At 52.4% G+C, this 15,742-nt stretch overlaps 1 protein-coding gene across 9 annotated transcripts in view; it reads left to right on the plus strand.

Annotated features, from left to right (window-relative positions):
• Nucleotides 1-15,049, plus strand: part of RASGEF1C (RasGEF domain family member 1C) — a 67,466-nt gene extending 52,417 nt beyond the window's left edge. For all 9 annotated transcript variants that reach the window (XM_044239750.1, XM_044239757.1, XM_044239741.1 and 6 more), the window contains 7 exons: nucleotides 1,489-1,591; nucleotides 2,076-2,155; nucleotides 2,238-2,333; nucleotides 6,967-7,062; nucleotides 8,807-8,930; nucleotides 13,839-13,911; nucleotides 14,382-15,049. In XM_044239750.1, the coding sequence (XP_044095685.1) occupies nucleotides 1,489-1,591; nucleotides 2,076-2,155; nucleotides 2,238-2,333; nucleotides 6,967-7,062; nucleotides 8,807-8,930; nucleotides 13,839-13,911; nucleotides 14,382-14,406 (597 nt within the window). In that variant the 3' untranslated portion in view covers nucleotides 14,407-15,049. The remainder of the gene's footprint in view (nucleotides 1-1,488; nucleotides 1,592-2,075; nucleotides 2,156-2,237; nucleotides 2,334-6,966; nucleotides 7,063-8,806; nucleotides 8,931-13,838; nucleotides 13,912-14,381) is intronic.
• Nucleotides 15,050-15,742: the final 693 nt, after the last annotated feature.

The raw sequence follows: 15,742 nt of genomic DNA on the forward strand, positions 1-15,742 counted from the left end.
TAGCCCAAGGTGGCAGGGGCTGGCGGGACCCACCTGGGAGGGAATCAGAAGGGTATCTTGAGCCTGTTGGTGTCCAAGGCCAGGATGAAGCTGGACACCTCTCTGGGACAGCAGGTGTCACCCAGCTTGCCTGCAGTGACCTTTCCCTCTGGTCAGAGCCTGGCACGGATCCACTGGACTCCAGCATGGGACATCAGAGACCACTTGCTGAGGGTTTGAGAAGTGGTTTATTGCTCTGCCAGGTGGCTCTGCTCCCTCCATCTGTGCCTGTCTGTATTGGGGGGCCTGGCCTGCAGCCATGCTGAGCTTGGCTCTCAGGATTTAGAGTAGAAATGGACCAACATTTCAGGACTAACCTGTAAAAATTGGGAGACTGCACATGCAAAGCCCAGGTCTCCAGCTTCTCCCAGAAAGCAGGATGTCTTGTCAGTACTGAGACAGAGGCACGTGTCACCAAGGCATGATCCTTCAGGGCCAGACACTGTCTGCCCTCTTCTCTTCCTTGGAGGGCAGGGAGCCTCCTCCAAGCTCCCTGTCAGCATTGGGTGAAGCCCTGGGGTCATTTGTATCCAGGAAAGATTGGGGGCAACACAAGTGCCAACTGGTGCTCTCCAGGAGCAAATGCTGAGATAGAAATTGGAGTAACAGAGAAAGGGGCAGAAGCAGGGCCATTCAGAAGAAGCTGGTCTGCGATGCCTTGGCCTCGGGAGTGCTTCTTGCTGAGGGCCACCAGTGGCTGGAATGCTTGGCCTCTGGCCCCCCTCCTTGCTTGGCCATTGCTGTCACTGTGCAGGCTCCCCGGGAATGACAGAAGGACCTCGGAGGGGGGGGAGGCTTTCCAAGGGGGTTTGGGCAGCTTGTCTCACTCTTCTTGGTAAAGACCAGTGTGGCGCAGAAGTAAGCAAGCAAGAACACCAGGGTTCATCCTGCATTTTCATCTCTGGCCTGGCAGCCCAGAGGGGGCTTTGCTCAGGCTAAGCTGGCCTGAATGGGATTGAACCCTCCTGGGAGTTGGGAAGTGCCTTAGCACCAGACAGCGCAGTGGGTGGCATGGTTTGCTAGAGGCCGTGGGAGAAGTCACAGTCCCAAGCACATGGCCATAAACTGGGGGTGAGATCACGCAGTCATTCAACAGAAAACAGGGGAAGGCCTGCTCCGGGGACAAGGCCTGGGTCTGTGTGTGGCCCCAGGATGGGGAGAGCAAGCATGGTGCTGCAGGGGGACAGGAAGGAGCTGTGGACAGGGTGCTGGAACCGGACCCAGAGGGAGGGCAGATTGGCGTCTCAAGCATGGCAGGCAGCTCCTCTGCCCCATGTGGGCTCTGCTGGGCCTGCCCAGGGCGTGCTGAGACCCTGAGCCCTCAGGCTGCAGACTGCCCCAGCATCAAGCCACTCAGCTGTGCACGGGGCTGAGAGAACGGTGACAAGAGACTGGCCCCATGACGCGCTGAGGACTGTCCCCACTGAGGCTCGGCTGCTCTGTCCCCAGCCAGCCAAGAAGAAGCAGAGGGCCCAGGTGGTGGAGTTTTTCATCGATGTGGCCCGTGAGTGCTTCAACATTGGCAACTTCAACTCTCTGATGGCCATCATCTGTGAGTAGGCCTGGGCCTTGCTGGGAGCGCCCCCAGGGAGGCTGGAGCGGGCACCCACGGGTGGGCAGGGTGCAAGCCAGGGTGCTCTTCAGAGCAGGGCAGGTGTTGCTGGGCCCAGAGGTCCTGGAGAGGCGTCCCCACTTTGAGGCAAGCTTGACCTCCTCAGGGGACTTTATGAGGACTTGGCCATGTGTTCCCAGATCCAGGGAGAGCAGTGCCCCAACGCAGACACTGGTCATGGTGTGGGAACAGGAGCCTGCGCACACAGCAGCCAGGCTCTCCGGGACACAGTGTCCATCAACACCCACAGTGTCCATCAACACCCCCCGCCATGTGGCTGTCTGCAGCAAGCTTAGTCTCAGTCAGGGGCAGCCAGAGGGGCTGGCCTGCTGGGGCCATCCCCAAACCCCCTGCCCGAGGGAGTAAGCAGACCAGTGCAGCTCGGGGATTCGCCCCTGCCCCAGCTCCACCCTTCCTCTTCCAGCCGGCATGAACATGAGCCCCGTCTCCAGGCTGAAGAAGACCTGGGCCAAAGTGAAGACAGCCAAGTTCTTCATCCTCGAGGTGAGCAAGGCTGCTGGGCTGCCGGCTGGCCCTGGCCAGCCCTGGGACGCAGCTGCCCCAATGCCTCCTTGTGTCCTTCTAGCACCAGATGGACCCAACTGGGAATTTCTGCAACTACAGGACAGCCCTGCGGGGGGCAGCTCACCGATCCCTGACTGCCCACAGCAGCCGGGAGAAGGTAAGTCAGAGACCTGCCTGGCCTTCAGAGCTCCTCCCTAACCACCCCCCCCCCGCCCCAGCCCAACTCAGCCCCAGGTGGGCTGTATCAGAGAGTCTGGATGCCGACTCCCAGGTCACCTGGTCCACCCCCACCTCCGCCCTCCTGCAGCATCTGTATAGACAACCATGCTCCTTGCATGCCTCTAATATGGGGGACGTTTATTTCATTTTGCTGCTTTCTCCTCTAACCTCCAACAACCTGTGGGCTGTCTTACGCTGAGCCCCTTCCCAACTCCCAGGAGGGTTCAATCCCATTCAGTCCAGCTTGGCCTGAGCAAAGCCCCCTCCGGGCTGCCAGGCCAGAGATGGAAATGCAGGGAGAACCCTAGTGTTCTTGCTTGCTTACTTCTGCGCCACACTGGTCTTCACCAAGAAGAGCCCGTGCCACGCAGCACTCACTGGTAGGAAGTGCTTCTTTATTGAGCTAGGGTTGTCCTCTCTGGAGCACTATGCAGAGTGAGAGTAAGGGTGCTCCCTCTTTTTCTTTTCCCTTTTTTTTTTTTTTTTAACTTTTCTTTAAGAGAGAGAGCACACGGGCAGGGGGAGGGGCAGAGGGAGAGAGAGGGCATCTCAAGCAGACTCTTCACTGAGCACAGAGCTACTAGCTGAGCCACCCAGGCCCCCCTTCCCTCTTCTACCCACCAGTCCTTCAGCGCCCCCAGACCCCTTCCTGCCTTCAAAACCAACAGACCAGTCCTGCCGCCGACCCTCTGCTGTACTCCGGTCTCCAGCCCCATCCCCACTTGGATCTCTTTGGTTCCTGAACAGATTCATTTATCAGAGTCCCTTCTGTTTCAGATCACATTGTCTCCAAGTGCATAGTGTCTTCCACCTCCTTACTCCAAATGTAAGACCTTCACTGATGGAGCCTTAGATCGCAGTCACATTTTTGGCACTGAGTGAACCGAGCCTCTCACTTACTAAAACTGCCTTTTCACAGGCTCTGTTGTTCTACATTTGCATTTGGAGAGGGGGAGGTGCCTTTGCAGACCCTGGTCAATTTTATTTGTCTCCCAAATTCTCTGGTGACCTCCTGCCCCAGAAACCGTGCCTTGGGATGGCAGTGAGCCTCTTACTTAGAATCCTTCCCACCCTGACCATTAGCGTTGTCATTTCCATGGGGAGGAACCGCCGAGGCTTGCAGTCCCTCATCCGCCTGGTCTCTTGGCAGGAATGTCAGTGGAATTAGGTTTGTTCTGTGGTTTGCGCAGGCCTGTGTCCGGCCCGAGGGATAACAGAAGAAGCTGCTTTTCTTGAAATTCAGAGTCACTCTGCAGTTGGATTGGTTGGGCACAAGGAGTTGGTGAGGCTGGGTGAGCAGGCTGAGACAGGCCCCCTTGGATCCCCCGCCCAGCAGGGGGGCTGCCCACAGACCCTGGCTGCACTGGTGGCCACATGCTAGGCAGCTGGCCTTTCCTGCTCAGGCTGTGAGCCCTTCAGCAGCTCTGGGTCTGAGGACGGCTGATGCTGGGGAGCAGCCTTTAGTGAGGCGAGACCTCAACCCCCAGGGCCGGCGAGCCTGTCCCCCCAGGGGCCAGGAAGCTGGAAGGCCAGAGTGGCAGGGACAGTGATCTTGCCTTATTGAGCACCTACCACCTGAGGGCCCCTTGACTCTGTCCCCGCCCCCACTTCATTCTGATGACTACTGATAGAGTCTGACAGGGCAGTTTCTCGGGTTGAAGACTTGGAGAGGAGCTCTCGCTTGTCAGTAGGCAGCAGGGCCAGGAATCAGACTTAGCCTCTCCGGCACACCTCTGGGCTGCCTCCCATTCCCGAAGCACAGGGGCCACGTGGCAGTCACAGAGCTGCTGGCAGGTGGCCCAGGAACTGGGCTGCAGGTGGGGGTGTACAGAGCTGGCTTCAGCCTTTGATCTGGGATGTCAGCTGGGGCACTGCCTTTTCTTCCATCTGTGCTGGCCAGGTGGCTGTGGGGCAGACTGGGATGTCCTATTCCTGCACACTGAATCCCTCTGTCTAGCTCGAGGGTGCTGGGATGCTGTGGCTTAGGTGTGGGGCTAGAGGTGGGTGATTTACCGAGCTATGCATTTATTTCATTTTGCTGCATTCTCCTCTAACCTCCAAAGAGATATGGACCATTGGCTGGGCCCACAGGAGGTGTTCACCAGTGGGTAGGGGACTGGAGGATGGATGGATGGTTGGTTGGAGAGAAAGAAGGGAAGGAGGGAGGAAAGAAAGAAAAAAGGGAAAAAGGGCCGGGGGAACAAGGATACTTGCAGATGTTCTCGTAGCTCCCAGCTGAAATTTCGAGGCCGGGGGCTCCAGTGGTCATGGCATTCTGTGCTTTCTTCCTGTGGCTGGTTCCTGTCTGCTCCTCTCCCCCCATCTCTGTGGTGGGGCCCATTCCACACCGGCTTTTTTGGATGAACCCTAGATGGAACTGCTCAGCTCCAGAAAGCAAGGGCAGTAGGCTACAGTCTTGCCAGCTAGGATGCTGGAGCCTGATAGGATGGTAGCCTGGACCTACATGGACAGGCAGAAATGGTCAAAGGTTCTCAGACATGGAAAACACTACCCCACTGAAGACCAGCCCCAGTGCACAGCATGCAGGCCCCCCAGGAGCTGTCTCTGTCCACAGGTCCCATTGCCCTTAATCCATTCCCTGTCCTGGCCCATGTCCCCTTTCCAAGCCAATGCAGCCATCATGTACCAACCCTGGGCCTGGGGTTTAATGCCAGTGGTGGGGGTGGGGAAGATGCACAGAGACCACCCTCCCTCCAGGCACGGTGAGGAAGCCCACAGGACAGGGACTGTGGAACCAAGCCACCAGGGTCCTTTGCTTCTTACCACTGTGTGAGCATATGTGAGTGGCTTAACCTCTCCGATTATTGGCTTCTTGTCCGTAATGGGGGCTAATAGAGCCCTGCTTCACGGAACTTGCTGGAATGAAGCTCTGATCCCCGTGCATGTAATATTTGGCACAGTGCCGTCCTCAGGCCCACCACCAATGCCCCATGACAAGGGCATGAGGGGAGGCCTCCTGAGCCGTACAGAGGGGGACTAAACCCAGCGAGTGGGTGGCAAAGACTTCCCCGCTCATTTTGTGGGTGGGTCCTGGGACTGTCTCCCGATGTACTGGATGTGTCTGACACGCCCCACTTTCCCAAACCCCAGCACCTGGCACAGTGAAGACCCGAGCTACTGTCTGTGCCATTGACATACATGCAGGGTAAATAGTGTGTCCTGGTTTCCCTGGGACTGTTCCAGTCAGGAACCCCCTCAGTCCTGGACCAACCAGGCAGCTGGTCTCCCCACTGAATCTGGCTCTAGTCCCAGCCCCTGACTTGGGGCTAGGCCTTGCCACTCTGTGGGTCTCAGTTTCCCACCCCCTCTGCCCCACTGAGCCATCCTCCATGCTCCTGTACTGTGCATGCCATGTGGTCATGCCCAGGCCCTCACCTCAAAGCCCTTATTGACTTGGAAGTCGGGGGAGGGAGAGCCAGAAACGTCAGGGCCCAGTGCCTGGTCCCAGGGGTGATGGGCTGGAGGCTGCTCCTGGCTGGCCTGGCAGCAAGTGAGTAGCTCTGGAGCCCAAGGGCTGAGCAGGTGTATTAGTCCCGTGGAGCCGACATGCAAAGCACCCCAACTAGGTGGCTTGGAACAACAGAAATGTATTATCTCCCCATTCTGGAGGCCAGATGCCAAAATCAAGGTTGTCAGGGCCATGCTCCCTCCAAGGGGTGGATGTTTGTTTGCCCTTTCCAGCTTCTGATGGCCCCAGGCATTCCTCTGCCAGTGGCCAGTCACCCCCGCTTGCCTCTGCCTGTCTTCACATGGCTCTCTTTGCTGCATATGCCCAAATTGCCCTCTTTTCTCAAGGACCTCAGTCACTAGAGTAGAGCGCATCACGCCCAGTGTGACCTCATCTTAGCTCAATGCCATCTGCAGAGACCATCTCCAAATAAGGTCCTGTGCACAGGCACTGGGGCTTAGGACTGGAATATATCTTTTTGGGGGGCTGCAGTTCAACCTGCAGCAGCAGTGTCCACTGGGCCAGCTCCCCAAGGGCTGTCTGAGCTGTGGGCAGTGAGCGTCCCTTCTCTGGGGGTCAGCCGTGGGCTTATGCAGAGCAGGGAGGGAGAAGCAAGGCATCCAACAGTGACACACAGAGACACCCGCCCTTCTCCGGTAGAGCTCAGAAGCCGGTCCCCTCAGGCCCTGGAGCAGGGATATGGCAGGATCGGATCTCCAGCATCAGGCGTAAAATGACAGATCATTAAATATAGATTTTGAAAAGTAGGCCACAGAATTGTGCGACAGCCGATTCCCATCCCGTGTATACTTAATGGTGGGCTCAGCACATACCTGTGTTCCTCCTAGAGCACTTGAACCAGGAGGCCTAGGTCTGTGGATCCCTGCATTATGGGGACAAACTGCCACAGCCTCTCCCGGCAGACAGTGGAAGAAATGTTCAAGGGGGCATTGAGAACGTGTGTCTTTCATCCAGCCCCAACATAGGGAGAATGGCACCGTATACAGTAGGTGCTCAATGAGCGCTGGAGTCTGATGGGGCCTGGGAAGAAACAGTCTGGCCCCTGCTGACTGAGGGCTGATCGGTACCCTCCCCCTTCCAGATCGTCATTCCCTTCTTCAGCCTGCTCATCAAAGACATCTACTTCCTGAACGAGGGCTGTGCCAACCGCCTCCCCAATGGACACGTCAACTTTGAGGTAGGGTCCGGGGTCCTGGATGGTCAAAGCCCCCAGGACAGGGGCGCTGGACTAATGGGGACTCGAGGCAGAGTGCTGCAGTTTATAAGACACCAGGGCAGAATTATCAGGTCCCCCCACCCCACCCCTTCCACAGGAGGAGACAAGGCTCACTGATCCCCCACTGCCTACCCACAGGTGAGGCAGACTCGTTTTCAGCCCTTGAAGAGCACCAGGCTAGGAGAAAGCCCCAGGGACCCACAGTGACATGGGGCAAGGTGCTGGGATGGGACACAGGGCATGCGTGGGTCAGGGGAGATCTCCCAAAGCAGGGGCCCTGAGGCCCAGAAAAGGTGGTCAGGCAGAGCAGGCAGAGGGGAAGAAAGATTTCTATTCCCTCTGAAGGCACTCAACTGCCATCAGCTCAAGTTCTCAAGTGTCCCTCCTCCAATAGTCCCCCTTGACCACCCAGCCAGAAGGAGGCCTCTGTAACCTGTGCTCAGTGGGCTGGGCATTCCTCACAGTCCCCTAGCAAAGCTCCCAAGCAAAGTCAGGTTGACCTCCCACATGGGACCACTGGGCACACATGTCTTGGAGTGGTTGGTGAGCTAGGCATGATGGGGCCAAGGTCCGGGAGCCCTGAGAGGACTGGGCAGCAATAGCAAGTGGTCACTGAGTCAGACAAAGCATGCCATGTGACAGTGGCACCCCCCCAGCCCACAGGAAGGACGAGGCTCTTCTTCCTCAGGAGGGCTGGTGCACCCAGGCCCCAACACCATGGGGCAATCAGGTTCTGGGCTGGCTCCATGGTCTCTCTGGGCCTCAGCCTCTCCCTCCATAAAGTGGGGCTTCAATCCCAGCTGCCCTGCCACTGTCCTTTGCCAGTGTGGCCCCCATCCAATGCCTGGGCCTTTTGGCTAAGAGCTGTGTGTGCTATGGGGCCTCACACAGACACAGACAGGCCAGCAGACCTTCCCATGCCACATGCAGGTCTGGTTCCCCATGAGGGCTGCCCAGGCGCTGCATCCCTGGGGCAGTCTTGGCTGGAGGTGATGTGGAGTGACACCCCACTGGGCTGGGCTTGAGGAGACTGCAGGGGCCTGGGATTGCACTGTCCCCAAGAGGTTGCACATACTTGGTGTGAGAAGCCCGGTATTGGGCCCTCCTTGAATTGGTCCTCAGAACAGAGGCCGAGGGATAGGTGGTCATGTGGCCCCAGATTTGGGGCACGGGCTGTGGGGGCTGGAGTCAGCCACCGGGACTGACCAAAGAATGCCCCCAACGATGGTTCCCACCTAGTCATGACTTGGTGCTGCTATTTATTTAAAATCCTACTTTAAGTTAACAGTAGTTCTTTGTGCTTTAAATAAATTTACTTAAATTTTACTGAAACAAAAATCCTACTTAAGTGGGTTTACTTAAATCTTCTTTAAATACATTTAAGTACATTTATTTGCATCATTCTCTAAATAAACAAACTTGTAGGAATGATCACAAACATAAGTAGAAGGAAAATAGAGTAATATTCAGGTCTAGCTGAATGCATTGCCTGCTGATGATGAGTCCTAGATAATCTCTACCGACATTCCTCAGAAGGAATGAAGAGACATAGGAAACACTCAGCATTCCCAACAGGAATGCTTCGCCCTGCCCTTCCCAAAGGTGGGCCTTCTTAGGAGGGATGAGTGAGGCTGGCCCGCTCTCACAGGTGACCTCCAGGCACTGGGGAGTGAGTTCCCATTCTGTGTCTCTGTGACCCTGGCAGAAATTTCTGGAGCTGGCCAAGCAGGTTGGAGAATTCATCACATGGAAACAAGTGGAGTGTCCTTTTGAGCAAGACCCCAGCATCACCCACTACCTGCATACCGCTCCCATCTTCAGCGAGGACGGTAAGGCGGTCCGATGGCCTCTGTCACCCCCAGCTTTGGGACTCTTGGGTGGTCTCTTTGCCACGTCTCCACTGGGAGCCCTTGCTTTGAGCAGAATGCACCATGCCTGTGTTTTCTGGATTTGAGAGGGAGCAGAGAAGGCTGCATCCCCTGGCTGGATGGTTGCCACCCCCAGAGCACAAGACAGGGTGCAAGGAGCTGCAGGTTGGGACCTCAAGGGTCCCTAGGGCCAGGCTTCCCCTTGGACATGGTATGGATGCTGTTGGGCATCATAAATGTAAACCATCTGTCTGACCCACTTTCCTCACAGGTAAAGTTGGCACGATGATGAGAACTCCCCTCCCAGTGCTCACACAAGGAAGGCGAGCTCACTGTGGGTCCTTCCACAGCTGGGTGTGTGTGTCTATGCACACACAGAATGATATCAGGCGTCTTTTCTCCAGAGTGCCATTCATGTCTGTCCTCTCCAGTAAATCAGTATTCCCGTCTGATCATTTATCAAATGTGACAAATTTGCTTATGAATTTGCTAAGCAAGCATACTCCAGGAGCCCCCTTTTTCAGGAAGAGAAAGTGCTGGAAGCAAGTGGTCACCAGGCTTGAGTTGATCATTCCAGTGGAGGTGGTGTGGCCCCATGGTTAGCTGCTTTCTGGCTCCAAGACTCTCAGCCCACCCTGGCAGGTCCTGCTGAGCACAGAGGAGGCCTGGCTCCTTTTCACAGCAAGTGTTTTATGAAGGGATTCCACACTCGTGCTCAGGAGAACATTTTCTGCCAGAAAGAAAGACTGAGGGAAAGGATTACTTTAATGATCTTGCTTTTAATTGTTAATACTTTTGAATTTGCCATTTTATTTTGTATGTTTTGGAGCCAGTAACTTTTTAAAAGCATCTCACCCATAACTGGAAGCCCAGCAGCCTGATGGATAAATCAGCCTGAGTTGCTCCCACCCCAGCAAGCTGTGTGACCCTGGGGCAAGTGCCTCACTCTCTCTAAGCCTCACCTGCGTCTACAAAGTGGAGTAATGAGAGGACCTGCTTCCTAGGTCGCTGTGAGAATTACTTGAGTTGGCACAAGCAAAGCTCATAGGATAACACTCAATCGATACTAGTTGTGTTCGTTTCCTACTAGGCCTGTAATAAATCACCACAAACAGGGTAGCTCAGAACAATTCTCATTTATCCTCTTTCACTTATGGAGGCTATAGTCTAAAATCAGTTCCTCTGGGCTGAACTCAGAGTGTCAGCAGAGCTGGTTATTTCTGGAGGCTCTAAGGGGAGGGTTGTTTCCTGGCCTGTTAGGACTTCTAGTGACCACCCATATTCCTTGGTTCATCACCCCCTCCTCCACCTTCAAAGCACCTCATTCCAACCTCTGCTTCCACCATAACATCATCTGCCCTCCTGTGGTCAAGTGTCCCTCTGTCTCCCTCTTAGACACTTGCAGTGGCATTTAGGGTCCTTCTGGATAATCCAGAATAATACCTCCATCTCCAGATCCTTAAATTAATCCCATCTGCAGAGTCCCTTTGACCACGGGAGGTAAATATTCACAGGGCCCAAGGATTAGGATACATAGAACTATTATGTAGCCTACAACTATTATGTAGCCTACAACATTGGGATGATTGCTGTTGTTAGAAGTTGAAAAATAAAATGTGTCAAAGACCTATTAGGAGTGGGGTGAGGAGTGACAGAAGGGAGAGGAAGACATTAGGAAGAGGGAGAGGAGTGACAGAAGGGCATTTCATTCCGTCCTTTAGCCAGCAGTATCTCTAGAGAGCCTACTGTGTGCAAGGCAGTGATTTGGCTATGGACATACAAACCCTGGCCTTTCTGAAGTGTTCTTAGAAAGGAGTACTGTCCAGTGACCCTTTCTTCCTCCTCTCCCTCCCCCACTGAAAAAAGTGGAGAGAGCAACAGAAGGGACCTAAGCTGGGTTGAGCCCCAACTAGGTCAGTCACAGTCTCTGACAGAAATTTTGTCCTGCGCTCTGCTCCAGGCTCCCCCTGGCAGGACCCACCTAGCAATCCAGTCAGCCTTGAGGCTCCTTGAAATAAATGATTATATAGAAAGTATCAGCAAAAACCCCTGAAGATATAAGGAAAAACCAAGTGGAAATTATAGAACTGAAAAATACAATAACGAACAAAAAACTTAAGTGGGTGGGCTCAAAAGCAGAATGGAGAGGACAAAGGAAAGAACTGATGAGATGGAACAATAGAAATTATATGTTCTGAACAACAGAACTTCAGGGACCTGTGGGATTACAACAAAAGATCTAACACTCTTGTCATCAGAATCTGGGAAGGAAGGGGACAAAACAGGCAGGGTTGAAAAAAAAATCAAGAATCAAGAAGTAATGGCTGGAAAGTTCTCAGATTTGGAAAATGTATAAACCTACAGATTGAAGAAGCTTAATGAATCCCAAAGAGAATAAATACAAAGAAACCCACACCAGGATACATATCATAGTCAAATTTCTGAAAACCAATGAAAAAGAAACAAATTTTGAAAGCACTGAGAGGAAAATGACACTTTACCTATGGGGCAAAATGATTTGGATGACATTAGATTTCTCATCAGAAACTACAATGGCCAGAGTCAGGGGCATAGTTTTCAAGGGCTGCTAGAAAATAACTGCCAACCCAGAATTCCATAGCCAGTGGTAATATCCTTTGGGAACTTACTTCAGATAATTCAATATGGAATTCTAAAAACTGTTCTGGTAGCCTGCAGGAAGCTGGCCCTTTGAAAAGAACCATAACATTGACATCCTCCAGCAAAGAACCTCTTGACAAATTAAAAATAAAAGACAGACATTGCTAATATCAAGACTGAAATGGAGAATATCACTACAGACTCTGCCAATATTGAAAAGCTAATAAGGAAATATTATGAACTCTACAAACATTAATTTGACAAGTTGGATGAAATGGACCAATTCCTTAAAAAACATAAACTACAACAAACTCAACACAAAGTAGATCGTTTGAATAGCCCTGTGATCATTAAGGAACTTGCATTTGTAATTCTAAAACAACCCAACAATGAAATCTCTGACTTTGGATGGTTAAACTAGAGAATTCTATTAAACATTTAAGGAAGACTTAATACTGATTCTGTACAATCTTTTTCCAAAAATAGAAGAGGAAGGGACTTCCCAATTCATTTTATGAAGCCAGTATTACCCTGATACTAAAACAAACAAACAAAAAAAAACCAGTTAAAAAAGGAAGAAAGTAAAGACCAAGATCTCTTGTGAATATAGATGCAAAAAATTTCTTAACAAAATTTAGCAAATAGAATTTGGCAATACCAAAATATAATTATATACCATTACCAAGTGAGTTTATTCCAGAGATACAAAGCTGTTCAGTATTTAAAAATCAATCAGTGTGATCTACCATATTAACAGACTAAAAGAGAAAAATAACTTGATTATATCAATTGATATAGGGAAAGCATTTGACAAATTTCAACACCCCTGTATGGGAAAAACTTCCAGAAGAATAAGAGTAGAGGGCAATTTATCAACTACATTGCATCTACAAAAACATTTCCACTTACATATTTAATGGTGTAATACTGAATGCTTTCTCATTAAGATCAGTAACAAGGCAAGAATATCTACTCTCACCACTTTTATTCAAGAAAGTAATGGAGATCTAATCCATGCAGTAAGGCAAGAAAAGAAAATACAGGTCAGAAAGGAAGAATTAACACTGTCCCTATTTATAGAAAATGTAAGAAGGAATCTGCAAAACTCCTAGAATTAAGCAGGTTCAGCACAAGTTTTGTTGTTGTTGTTTAATTTTTTTAAAAGATTTTTACTTATTTATTTGACAGAGAGATCACAAGTAGGCAGAGAGGCAGGCAGAGAGAGAGGAAGGGAAGCTGGCTCCTCTCGGAGCAGAGAGCCAGATGCAGGGCTTGATCCCAGGACCCTGGGATCATGACCTGAGCCGAAGGCAGAGGCTTTAACCCATTGAGCCACCCAGGTGCCCCAACACAAGTTGAAGAATACAAGATAAAGATGCAAAAACCTAGTGTATTTCTATTCTAACAATGAAATGTATATATGAATATATATGAACATATATCAGTAACATATGAAAAATGAATATGTGGGCATTGAAATTAAAAATAGAATCCCATCACTCAATATAATCACTCCAAAACAAGAAATACTCAGGTGTAAATCTAACAAAATATGTTCAAGGCTTGTATGCCAAAAACTGCACTGTGTTGATGATGGAAATCAAAGGGATTATTTATTTATTTATTTATTTATTTAAATTATTATTTATAAAGGGAGAGACAGGATGTTCACGAATGGGAGGGCTCACATAGCAAAGACACTAATTCTCCTCCCCAAATTTAAGGATTGATTTGGCGTGTTTCTTACAAAATCCCGACAGGATTTTTCTGGGGATAAAGGCACAACTGATCTAAAATGTATACGGAAAGACAGAGGTGCTAGAAAAGCCGCAACAATTTTGAAAAGGAAGAATAAAATGGAAGGGATCGCTCGGCCCAGTAGTGAAGCTGATATAATACAGCTAACATCCTCCAGGCCACGTGGTATTGGTGAGATGGAGGTTCATGGATGGATTGGATAGAAGAGAGTACCCAAGAATAGAGCAATGCAGATATCCCCAGGGATTGACAACGTCATCGTCCCACAAGTGGTCCCGTGCCATAATTTTGCAAGTGTTTCCTGTGGGGAGAAACGAGGGGAAGGGTACACTGACCTCTCTGTAGTAATTGGTTCCTACACCAGCATGGGAGTCTACAAATTCCCTCCCAGCTAGCTTAATTTAGGAACCAAAAGCAAGTCAGACTTTGGGTGTAGAGCAGGATTTTATCACCGACCATAACTGTGTAATTTCCCCCTCAATTCCTGACTAGGTCTTTATTTGGCCTCTTATGAAAGTGAGAGCCCAGAGAACCAAACAGAAAAAGAGAGGTGGAAATCTCTAAGGTGAGTCTGTGAGCCAAGACGGTGGTGGGGACGGGCTGGGGTGTGTATGGAGGAGACGGGTGGGTGCTTGGGGCCAGGCCAGGGCCCAGGGACTTTGTGGATCCCCAGGTCCACAGGGAGGGGGGTAGGTCAGACCAGGCTCTTGGGGGGGGCAGAATTCAAGCGCTGTGAGTGGGAGGGAGGCTGGGATTGCAGACCACACACGCCCCACGCCCATGGCTGGAGGCTGTCCCTAGGGGGCGTCAGGTCGTGCGTCCAGGCCCAGGAACCCCCTGTCTTATGCCAGAAAGTGAGGCAGCCCCTACTGCTTGTTCAGCCTGCAGATGTAGCCGCGTGGAGGCTGGCATGGACCCGAGGTTGTGGGCTCTGACGACTGAGCCAAGAGGGGTGTACGGAGTCCCACTTGGGCGGGAGTCTCCTGCCTAGCCGGCGAAGTACAGTCCTCACCCTGGGCCTATTTAAATCTGCAGGTCTTCTATTTTGGGGAAAACGTGAGAAGCAGGAGGAGGAGGAAGAGGAGGAGGAGAGGAGGAAGTCAGCAGAAGCCTTCCAAAGCCCTGTGGCAGCTGGCCCGGCAGAAAACAGAGGTGTTGGCACCTCACTGCTTTGTAAACCGTGACCCTGTGGGCTGGCACCCGCCCCAACAACCACACAGCACGGGAGACCTTTCTTCACCTTCCGTGGAACTTCAGCCCTGGGCAGGGCCCAGGGCCTCCTGACCTGCAGGGAGCACATGCCTGGGGGGCTCTGCCTTTGGGATGGTGGGGGTCACATTGCTGGCCAGTCTGTCCATCAAGGACAAGGACATGGCACTGCCCCAGCATGGTGGGTGACTGTGGTGTCACTTTCCCTGGGTGATGAGTGCCACGGAGGCTGACCCCCCCGTCTGCCCCCAGGTGGCCTGGGAGCCCTCACATCTGCAGCAGGCACCATGCCAGTGACCCCTGTCGTTCTGCTGATGGACCCTACCTTGTCCCCCAAGATGGGCTCTGCAGCTCAATTCACCCCCTTTCCGGATCCTGCTGGTATCAGGGAACAGCTTTCTGGTGACAGCTGTGACACTGGTCACGGGACAAATCTGAGTCACAAAAATGACAACATGTACAGTACATTGTAAAATTCAGAGTTGGTATAAACACAAGCGTCCACCTTGCGTATCCATGTCCACATGGCGCTCGCTCGTGGGCCTGGGATCAGCTTCTACTGGGATGCAGGGCAGTCTCCTGGCTCAGGCCTGGGGATGCTGCACCCTTGGGTCAGCAGAGGGACTTGGTGGCCATTTCCACTCCATAGATCCCAAGTTGGGCTGACAGGGCCTGGGAAACAGACACGCACAGGCCTGCATGAGGCCAGACACCTCTCTTACTGGGGTGAAGTGGGGTGGGGCTGAGGAGCCCTCCACGGGGCTCCTCTCCTTGGGCTCCCCCTGCCCCCAGATCATCGCACCTGAGTCAAGTTTCTGTGCCAGGAAGGGAACAGGCCATGCAGCTGCTGAGCCCGCACCCAGCATGAGACCAGGTCCCCCGGTCAGGAAGGCAGGCAGTATGATATACACCCCCACCTGGTCAGGACCTGCTGGGCAGAGGGGGTGTGTGCGTGTTGGGGTATACTGACCCACCCCGGCCAGTGCCTGGGCCCCCCTCCGTGCCAGACATGGCTGTCCTGGTGGCATGGACTTGGGTCCCATATGAGGGACAGGCAAAGACAGAGCAGCCAACACTTCTGGTGCCTCCTCTGACTCGGGGAATTGTGTCCGGTGCACCCAGGCATGAGAACGTTCTGGTTGAGCAGGACCAGCCCACCCTCTTTGTATTTGAGACCCCAGAGAGGG

Source organism: Neovison vison, chromosome 1 (genome assembly GCF_020171115.1).
Source record: "Neovison vison isolate M4711 chromosome 1, ASM_NN_V1, whole genome shotgun sequence".
In the NCBI taxonomy this organism is placed as follows: domain Eukaryota; kingdom Metazoa; phylum Chordata; class Mammalia; order Carnivora; family Mustelidae; genus Neogale; species Neogale vison.